This window comes from Microtus oregoni, unplaced genomic scaffold, assembly GCF_018167655.1.
Source record: "Microtus oregoni isolate MIOR12 unplaced genomic scaffold, Mior012 000001F_ref0000356, whole genome shotgun sequence".
Lineage (NCBI taxonomy): Eukaryota > Metazoa > Chordata > Mammalia > Rodentia > Cricetidae > Microtus > Microtus oregoni.
Window position 1 is genome coordinate 18,400,530 of NW_024543060.1, and position 10,956 is coordinate 18,411,485.

Sequence of the window (10,956 nt, forward strand, 5' to 3'; positions counted from 1 at the left end):
AGGAGATACTAAATAATAGCACAGTATTTTACCTTCTATACAGAGAGAAGGGAAATTGTGGTCAGTGAATATGATCAGATTAAAAACTAGTCACTTGTGTGAGTTTTATAACTGAGAATCCTCTTAGGAGTAGCTTTTGTTACAGGCTTGTCACATTTAATTTACTCATTTTATTTGAAGCCTGCCATGTGCCAAGCCGCCATGATTAGGCCTACAGCATAAGCACTGCCTTCACACGGGTCCCACATGTGTGGTTCAGCTAACTTGTGATTAGCAGGAAGGGTTGTTGTACTGAGTACCTATTGTACAGACTTTTTCCTCATTATTCCACAAGCAGTACTATATGACAGCTGCCTGATAGTACACAGTCTCGGATATTCCAGGCACTCTAGAGGTGATTTGTAGTGTAGTAGAAAAGTGTGCCTAGGTTATATAAAATTTCTGTGCCATTTTATATTAGAGATTTGTAGCATCTGCAGAGACTGTTGTATGTGGAGGAACGGTGTACCAGAGCCCTCTGGTTACCAAGGGATCTTTGTTGCTAAAATACAGTCCATGTCTTTGAAGGACTCTCTTCTTTAGTTCTAGTCAATAATAAGAAGTAGACTTGAGGTGAATTCTTAAGTGGATATGATGGTAATAGTAGCACTTGGATGCTAAGACAGGAGGGTTGTGAGTTCAAGGTCAATCTGAGCTACAGAGCAAGAGTATCTCAGAAACAAACATGAAAAGAAAAGGAAGCAGTTCTTAAACTGCAAAAGTGCTGTGTGTATTAATGGTAGTTATATAGAAGATTGATTGTATGGGAGTACAACCTGGTAATTATGAGTCTTAAGAAAGTTGGCTGGTTGAGCTGGTTGCAGTGTTGCTGCACACTTTCAATCCCAGCACTCAGGAGGCAGGGGCAGGCGGATCTCTGAGCTTGAGGCCAGCCTGGTCTACAGAGAGAGTTCCAGGACAGGTAAGGCTGTTACAGAGAAACCCTGTCTAGAAAATCAAAAACAAAAAAACAAGTTAGTTGGCTGGCAAGTTAGCTGACCAGGCAGGCGCTTGCTGCCAAACATGATGACCTGAGTTTAGTTCCTGGGTTGCTTGCAGAGGAGGGAGAGGGCTGACTTCTACTAGTTGTCTTCCAGCCCCTGCATGTGTGCCATGGCATGCCCGTGCCTATAAACATATGTACATGCACACACACTAACTAAATGTAATTTAAAAATAAGAGTCCAAGACCGCCAAGAGGTGCTGACATTGATGTTTGGAAGACTGGGGAATATAATAGCAGTTCATGCAACGAACTCAAAGAAGTTTGCAGAAGGCATTAGTTATCTTGAGGTTCCAGTTCCAAAGGGCACACAACTTCCTGTGTGTGTTAGTAGTACAGGCAATTAAAAGATTGCAGGTTTCAGGAATTCACACCATACTCTGCTGGGATCCATGACAGTGAGTCTTTATCACAACAAATGCGTGGAAGTTCTAGTTCTTTAGAAGTGTGACCCTTAGCCTTTCACAGATGAGCTTCCTCTCCAGTCCAAGTTTTTAATAATATTCTGTATTGCATAACACTTGGCCACGAAAAATCTGTTTGGTGATTTTCATTATTAGGTAACACCTTTGCGTGTGTTTATATCAATCAGGCATGTACTGTCCTTTTGACCTCTACCAATATCCTGACAGGACTTCTCTATCACCAAGAAATAGAAAATGTTTGACGCTGCTGCAAGTGTAGTGTTAAATATACACATATTTATATGTATATTCTGAAATATACTAGGTTTTTATCGTAATTTTAGAATATACATATATGTATTTATATGTATATTATCTTGGGGTTGCAGTTCCAAAGGGTATACAACCTTTTGTGCTTGTTAGTAATATAGCCAATTAAAAGATTGCAGGTTTCGGAATTCACATCATATTCTGCTGTGATCCATCAGTGAGCCTTTTAACAACAAATGCGTGGAAGTTCTATTTCGTGTGTGTGTGTTTATTTTTATGCATATTCTAAAATTACAATAAAAACATAGTTTAGTAAACTAGTCAAACTAATAATTGTTGTCAAGTATTATATAATTGTATGAGTTGTCCTTTTATCTGGCTTGCAGCTCAGTGAGCGTGAACTAGAGTTGTGTGTTGGATATTATTAATGGTTTTGACCACTAGGCAGTCAAAATTCTTTGGCTGTGTTGTAATTTTATGACATCACTATTGTATGAGCAATTCATTGCTGACCAAAACATTTTTATGAAGTGTATGACTCTTCACATGCTAGAATTGCTGATGGGTTTTGTATTCATTACCTTATAGTAGACACCCAGTTCACAGGATGTTGACTTGTGTGCCTTAATTAAAAAAGAAAAAATTCAGAGTACAATAGAGTGTGTTTGACTAAGAGAGAGCATTTAATGGGGATCCTTAAAATTCTGTTTAACTGGTGTAGAAAGTATATTTTGCCTGGCTTTTAATGTCTTCATCCAAAAAAAAAAAAAGATGTCATTTTGAGGGGAAGGAATTTTATTTTCATTTTAAGGTGAGTTTTCCATGCCATGTCTCTACTAATTAGCAGAGTTCGTGTCCCTTAGTATGGGGTGTATGCACAGGATGTCCCGATTACTCTAGAGTTGTCTTTTGTCAGGTGTTTGGTCCATTTTAAGGAAAATACTGAATTTTGATACATAATGCAGGAGTAAACTTAATTTATTTATTTATTTTTTTTCAGATGGAGTCTGGTGGTACAGTCTTGAGCACCAACTGGTCTGATGTAGGTAAAAGAAAAGTTGAAATCAACCCCCCTGATGATATGGAATGGAAACAGTACTAAATAAATCAGTTTGCTATCACAGCAGTGCGTTGTTCAGAGTGCCATTGAGTGCTTTAGCACACTTGAATTTTGAACAATATCTTTGTGAAAGATGAAACCTTTGTCTCTGTGTGGTTTAGAAATGATTTTCCTGCAAGTATTCTAAAGAGTGATGATCACATCTTATCACTTCTGTCCATAGGATTTCACCCGTCCTGAGACTGAATGAAATGTCATTTGTTCCTAGATAGATGCTCTGTCTCTATAATAACATCTTGGGTAATTGCCTTATTTTTGATGTAGTGTTCTGTTAATAATTTATTAGACCTGGCAGCTTTTTGTGGGCAGACATTTTTCCACTTCAGTGTTGTGTTTACTTTTAGGAGCTGCTTTTGAACGAGTTATAGGTATAATTTTTCTATGAAGGTTGGCTTATTATTTACCTTTCTCTTAAGTTTTTACTGAGAACATAGAGAAATTATTGCAGAGAATTTCCTCATATGGTTTTTATGAGAATTATTTGTAATTGCACCCAGATTTTGTTTCTCCCTTCCAAATTCCAAAATAAAGCATATATTCTGGAGTTTACTTGCACGCAGATTTAACTGTCCTGAAGGTGATCTGGAGCGGAGGCCAAGAGAGGCCTCGGGACGCACAGCTGCACTGCTTCTGCTTGGCCACGATGGCTTTGACTTTAGTACTTCGGTGTTTTGCTACTTTGAGTGTAAATTAATATGCATGTGGTTAGTATTTGTGCCTGAAATCTGTAGATTCTTTGGGGATAATAAAAACTAAAAGACATCATCAATTTCAGAGTTTATAATACAGCTGAGAGAAGGCTAACATCCAGGAAAAGGTTACAAAATGGTTGAATTTTGGACAGAGAAGTTTTGACACCAAAAAATGTATTCATTCACTATAGGTGACCTGCAGATTGGGCATCATTTTCTCAACCTTTTTTTAAAAAAATATTTATTTATTATGTATACAATATTCTGTCTGTGTGTATGTCTCAGGCCAGAAGAGGGCACCAGATCTCATTACAGATGGTTGTGAGCCACCATGTGGTTGCTGGGAATTGAACTCAGGACCTTTGGAAGAGCAGGCAGTGCTCTTAACTGCTGAGCCATCTCTCCAGCCTCCATTTTCTCAACCTTTACAGTGTAGTGGTGGGTGTATGTTCTAGGTGTGGCAGGCATTTTTGTGGCCAGGCATTCTCTTGCCTCCTCAGAGCTGATGAGGAAGTGAATGACAGACATGTTGACAAGCATTTTATTTATCTGTAGGAGGCTTAGGAATTGGGCTTCTTCCTTTCAGCCCTCAATAGTACATGTTAGAATTCAGACAGTTGCAGTTAGCAGGTTCTAGACCCTTTGTTAATGGCTGTGGAAGCACACAGGAACAGGAACATAGGCGAGGCTGCCTGTGACTTCCTGTGCGCTGGCTACTGACATCAAGGTTCACACCCCTGTACCTGGCTTATTGTGCTGGTGTTGTCACGCGTCCTTTGCCCACCTAAAGCTGCAGGCTACTGCCTTGTTCTTGAGGGCTAAGGGCAAGGTGAAAGTGACTTTGCTGGAGAGGAGTTCCAGGGTCTCCTTTGGGTTGTGCTCTGGACGTTAAGTTTTTCTCAGTGTTGATCCCGAGTGCCAGGAGACCTGCTACAGAAGCAATTTAGTAAGCCAGGACACCGTTCAAGAATCCAAAGTCCAAATCTCTGTCTTCCTAATTTCCAGGAGTTTAGCCTTTTTTGCCCCCAAAATTCTGTTTTTATTTTATGTGTATGTATTCATGAATGTGTGTATAGTGTGTTTGTTTATGAGTGTGCACACCCAGTGACACATAGGCCAGAAGAAGGGTGTAAGAGCCTCTGGAAATAGACTTACAGACACTTGTGATAGAGCCTCCATGTGGGTGATGGTAATTAAACCTGGACTCTCGGCAGAAGTGGCAAGTGCTCTTAATGCCAGAGCCACCCTGTTTTAACCCTTTATGTCTTAATTCCTTTACTAAATAATATCTAGAGTCTTAGAAATTATAACTAGTATTTTGTGACTATAAATCAGTTTTACCATTCAACTTTAAGAGTTCTTATATTTGGTATTTTTGCATTATTTCTAAAGCTATATTATATAGAGATGCTTATCCATTAACGACATTTGCTTCACATTGTTGAGGATTTTGCTGAAGTAAATGGACTTCCTAATGTATGACTAAAAGCATTATAAAATATATCTAAGTACATTAGATTTATCTGTCAAGGAGTTTTGAGAAATGGGTCAGGCTTGCCTAAAAGTGCCCATTCCAGAGTACTGCGTATTTCCCTATTTCAGATCATGGAAGCCTATAAATTTCCACAGTTCTGAATAATTTATTGTCTACTCTCTCAGTGTACCTATTAATTGCTTTGTCTTTTTAGACTTTCCTGTTTATTTCTCAAGTTTTGCTTCTTTTAGTGTCTTAAATTAGCCGCATATATTGTTACCTTGGACTCCAGTCCTCCTCCTCTACCTTCCAAGAGCTCCTTTACCACATCTGAAGCATGCTCTCCCCTCCCCCTTTTCTCTCTCAGAGCTTAGGGAATTAAAGTACTAAGGTGTTCTGAATTTTCTGATAAGCCTTGGGTTATTTAGAGACTATCTTTTGCTCTAAATCCTTCTAAAATACATTTGTCTAAAATGATAAACTAGAAAATATATTTGTAGTAAAGCAGTGTGGAACTGAATGGGGGGCAGCACACAAAGGATTTAGAATGTGAAAAGATGTTTAAATTCATACATAAAGACAGAAAAGAAATCGGCTGAAGGCATAATATTTATTTATTTATTATTTTATTTTATTTTTTGGTTTTTCGAGACAGGGTTTCTCTGTGGTTTTGGAGCCTGTCCTGCAACTAGCTCTTGTAGACCAGGCTGGTCTCGAACTCACAGAGATCCGCCTGCCTCTGCCTCCCGAGTGCTGGGATTAAAGGCGTGCGCCACCACCGCCCACCTCTGAAGGCATAATTTATACACCCAAAATAGTGGCAAAGATGCAGGTTCGATGCTGGAGGAGGAGCTTTGTGGTGGAGTGTATGCTGCTAGTGTAGATTTGGTCTCTCCCCTTCTTCCTCTCCCATTCAGGATCTTGCTGTGTAGAACAGGCTATCCTGGTGTTAACATAGTTGGTCCAAAACTATCCTACAACTTGAGGCAACTCTCCTGTCTGGCTTCTGAGTTCAGGGATTGCAGAGGATCTAGGACTTCAAAGCTGGCCTGGGTTACATGACGTTTGGCATTGCAGCGCAGGTCCTAGAGCTGGAGGTTGCCTGATGTGTTTTCCACATGCTGAGGCAACTTTGTAATGGGACAGTGGAAAGATCCAGAGAGTGAGGCCCCTAGATTCCATGTTAACGCACGCGCGTACGTACATACCCCCCCCCCCCCCCACACACACACGTGTCTGAGTTTTTCCAAAATTTGTTTGGAATGACAGTAAATGTTAGTACACACCAGATGGAACAGAAAATAGAATTTGTACATGTATCAGGAATTATAGTATACTTTTTACTGTGGATACCCTGATGGTATAGATGTGAATTAATTTACATAGTTGTGTATTTTCAGGAAATTCTCAATTTAGTACTCATTACTTCTGCCCTTTCTTCCTTACATTCCAAATTACAAGGAATTTCACATTATTGTAATCTTTGCTTGCCAAAGCAGTTGTTTTAGAATAAAGTACAGTTACAGCAGAGTAGATATGGAGATGAGATTGGGTTGCACAGAATGACTGGTTGTGAACAGGGCCTTAAGGGTAAGTGTGGTAGAGGGTTTTATATTTAATGGTTTCCTTAAAACCAGATGTGCAGAACAGATTTTTATGGGCCATCTGCTAAGACTAAAGGTAGTGCGAAATCTCTCATTCCCTCAACCATATATTTGCATTCCTGCCTGTCAAGATGGGGAGACAAAGGAAAATGGATGGGAAGTCTAGAGCTAGAGTGGGTCTTAAATTCTGTCTGGTCCGAAGCTTTGGCGGGGACGGGGGCAACCTTTAAGCAAGTGTTCTTATAGCCTCTCTTTTTGATAGTGGTTTCTGAATCTTAACTCACCTAATCTAGTGACATCACAGTTTCTCGAAATATCAGGCAGCCGGAATTATGATATTGGGAAGGTGCTTTGCATAGTATTTAGGATAAATTTTACCTGGAAAGCTTGGTGGGGCAGTTGTTTCAGTTTTAAATATGGATTTTGGCTTCTATCCTGAAGGCTTGAGTTACTAGGTGGGTTGTGTAGTGAGTGCTGGTTTTGAAGCATTAGGCCTTTCTAGGCCTCCCAGGCATCTCAGTTCCTATCCAGTAAAAATTAAATAGCAGGGCTGGGAGCTGAAAAGATGCTCGTGGAGTTTAGAGCACTTACTGCTCTTGAAGAGGACCTGGGTTCAATTCCCAGCATCTACACAGAGGCTAACAACTACCTCTTCTGGCCTTTCCGTTCACCAGGCATGCACACATACATACATGCAAGGAAACAATCATTTACCTTAAAAAATAAGACAGCTGGGCATTTAGGCTATTGGTAGAGCACTTTCCTAGTGTGTTTGAGGGCTTGGGTTTAATTCCCAATGCTACTGAAGATTTTGTTTGTAAAGGAGAGTTGTTCAATGGTTATTTTGAACCTTGGGGACCTTCAAATGAAGTCATTGAATCAGAGTCTGGCAGTGCACATGAATGGAAACCTGCCATTGCAGTCATGGTAGGTAAAGCATTGAAGCAGGGATTTGGGCAAGACACAAGTTTAAAAGTCTGTCACTACCCTGTGTTCAAATGGAGCGGAGAACAGCAGAAGACCATGCTAGAGTCACAATGAGGCACTGTTTCTGTTACTGCCTATGTGCTGTGCATAGGCACAGAATGACTAAGGTGTGAATGCTGGTTGAATAGGCCTAGAGAAGTGTGGTAGTGTATACTTACGGAGATCCTTTTTTTTTTTTAAATTGGTTGTTTTTACTACTTTGTACTTAGTAATAGGGATATGTTTGTTTGTTTATTTTGCGATAGGGTCTTTAAGAAAGGCTGGGCTCACACTTTTAGCAAGCTTCCTGTCTTGGCTTCTCAGTGCTGTGTTTACAGACATTGCACCGTGCCTGGTTTCTGGAGTCTGCTAAGAGAAATTTCATGCTTGACTAGTTGTTCCAGGTTTTTGGACTTGTGTTTATAAAAAGATAGGCAATAGTGTAGACTAATTAAAGGTAGGCCTGTGAAAAGAAAATTCTTTGCTAGGAAATGATCCACTCTTTGGAATGCCAAAGGATAGAAAGCCAGAGTAGTCACATTTCAAAAATGTAAAATAATTGCAAATACTTCTACATACATCAAGTCAGTTTAAAAGGTACATACAGGTATTTCTTCCAGAGTGTTTTGTTGCTTTTATAAGTTCTGTTGCTATCTACAGAAGAGGATTAAAAAGGTGTGTGTGTGTGTGTGTGTGTGTGTGTGTGTGTGGCAGTTTTCTGGTGTTCCAAACAAGTTGTTAGGAATCATGGGTGAAGATAAAGTTAAGAAAGGAGCAACTTTAGCATAGTGTGGGTTTATTATTTCCAGTCCTAGTACTAATCGTTGTTTTTCTGGTGGTAACATACCGTACCATACTAGGGACTGACTCCTGTATTTTTATGTAAAAACAACTAAGATGTGAAAAGGGTTCGGTGACATGAATGTCTTGGAAAATAGTGTTAACTATTTGCTAATCTTAGATTATCATGCACAAATCTATATTTAATGTATACATTAAAATCTAAAAACTGAAATATATTTGAATATAAACAGTTTAAATAACCTGTGGCGATTCCTCCACTTAGTTAAAACTAACTTGTTTTATAAATTTAATTCTAATTCTGGATCTTTTCTTAAAATGAAATGCACTTGTATATTTGTGTAGAATATGAGCATGAGTATATATATACATACACACATACACAAATGCACCGTTTAAAAGGAGTTCAGCTTTCTTTCATAACAAAAACACTCTATGCATTAGAAGGTATTTTGTGGTTTTCTTTTCTTTTTCTTTTTTTTTTTTTGCTAAAACTAGTTTCATTGTTCAGATTTGCACTTTCATGTTTGTGATATACCATTGAACTAGCAATGCATGTATTGTGATAGACCATTGAACTAGCAATGCATGTATTGTGATATACCATTGAACTAGCAATGCATATATTGTGATATACCGTTGAACTAGCAATGCATGTATTGTGATAGACCATTGAACTAGCAATGCATGTATTGTGATATACCATTGAACTAGCAATGCATGTATTGTGATAGACCATTGAACTAGCAATGCATGTATTGTGATATACCATTGAACTAGCAATGCATGTATTGTGATATACCATTGAACTAGCAATGCATGTATTGTGATATACCATTGAACTAGCAATGCATGTATTGTGATATACCATTGAACTAGCAGTGCATGTATTGTGATATATCATTGAACTAGCAATGCATGTATTGTGATATACCATTGAACTAGCAATGCATGTATTGTGATATACCATTGAACTAGCAATGCATGTATTGTGATATACCATTGAACTAGCAGTGCATGTATTGTGATATACCATTGAACTAGCAATGCATGTATTGTGATATACCATTGAACTAGCAATGCATGTATTGTGATATACCATTGAACTAGCAATGCATGTATTGTGATATACCATTGAACTAGCAGTACATGTATTGTGATATATCATTGAACTAGCAATGCATGTATTGTGATATACCATTGAACTAGCAATGCATGTATTGTGATATACCATTGAACTAGCAATGCATGTATTGTGATATACCATTGAACTAGCAATGCATGTATTGTGATATACCATTGAACTAGCAATGCATGTATTGTGATATACCATTGAACTAGCAATGCATGTATTGTGATATATCATTGAACTAGCAATGCATGTATTGTGATAGACCATTGAACTAGCAATGCTTGTATTGTGATATACCATTGAACTAGCAATGCATGTATTGTGATAGACCATTGAACTAGCAATGCATGCTGGCTTTGTCAGTTTCTCCCTATCCCCTAATAAATCTGTTAGCTTTAAAAATGTGGTCATTTCTATAAAGTACACACTGTTGAACTAATCAATACAGCCAGCTCATACAGAAACAAGCCCCTCAAAGAATTTGTGTTTGTAAGATGGAGATCATATTTCACCGTAATAAAATCTGATGTAAAATAAATGGTTGAGTGGATTGAATAGTTTTAGTGTATCTTTTCAATGTTAGAATTATTTGAGGTGGTAGGAGAGATGTAGGGATCAGATCTAGACCGGCCACAATGCAATCTGGTATACTTCAGTGATGTAAGTTACTATGACCACACTGATGGAGAAGTGAGACCTTTCCTCTATTTCCTTTGTGCCTGTTGACACCTAGCACATCTAAGACTGAATTAAGCCACCGTTTGGTTCTGGGTCACCTTAGGACCTTGGGAACCAGCCTCTGATGTTCTAGAAGTAATGGTTTACACCACTCCTGAGAAGTAAATGTCTAAAATATTAGGGCACCCATCATCAACACAAGTGTGCACATACTGATCAGTGTCCATCAAATTTCAGCATAGCGAAAGACAGCTGTGTGTGTAGTTGGGGACTGGCCTGTTTGAAGGCAATAGAGGATGAGTACAAAGTCATGGGAAGCTTTTGCTTTTTCTGTGTCTTCTTCCTCTCCTTACTTGACTCTTTTCAAAGTAGCCTTAGTTGTTTTCCTAGAGAGCACTTGGGCTCTCCTGTCATCTAACCTTGAGCCTAACAGCCAAATACTATTTTTTTAACTGTCGATGTCTTTTGTATTCGGTGACGTTTTATAACTATGGTCCCTCTTCTGTAAAAACTAAACCACCCACTTCCCTTTTCTTCTAAAGGTTGTACGTCAACCTGGTTGAACTCTTTGCTTTATCTACTTCCATCTGGTAGAACTTTAAAAAGGAAGCAAGTGTCTTGCAGGAGACAGCTTTATTATGGCATGTGCTCCTTGCTAAGCTGCCCTTTGGTCTCTGGAATGCCTTAGGTTCTCAGGAAAGCTTGACCTAACATGAAAACCTAACCAGCCATCTCCTTACCTAGAATCGGATAGGTATCAAGTGTAAGGAGCT

The 10,956-nt window shown here is 38.8% G+C and overlaps 1 protein-coding gene across 1 annotated transcript in view; it reads left to right on the forward strand.

Moving 5' to 3' along the window:
• LOC121460305 (protein SGT1 homolog) overlaps positions 1-2,842 on the forward strand; it is a 33,454-nt gene extending 30,612 nt beyond the window's left edge. Inside the window, exon 13 of the mRNA XM_041670638.1 lies at positions 2,717-2,842. Within this exon, the coding sequence (XP_041526572.1) occupies positions 2,717-2,818 (102 nt within the window). The 3' untranslated portion in view covers positions 2,819-2,842. The remainder of the gene's footprint in view (positions 1-2,716) is intronic.
• Positions 2,843-10,956: the final 8,114 nt, after the last annotated feature.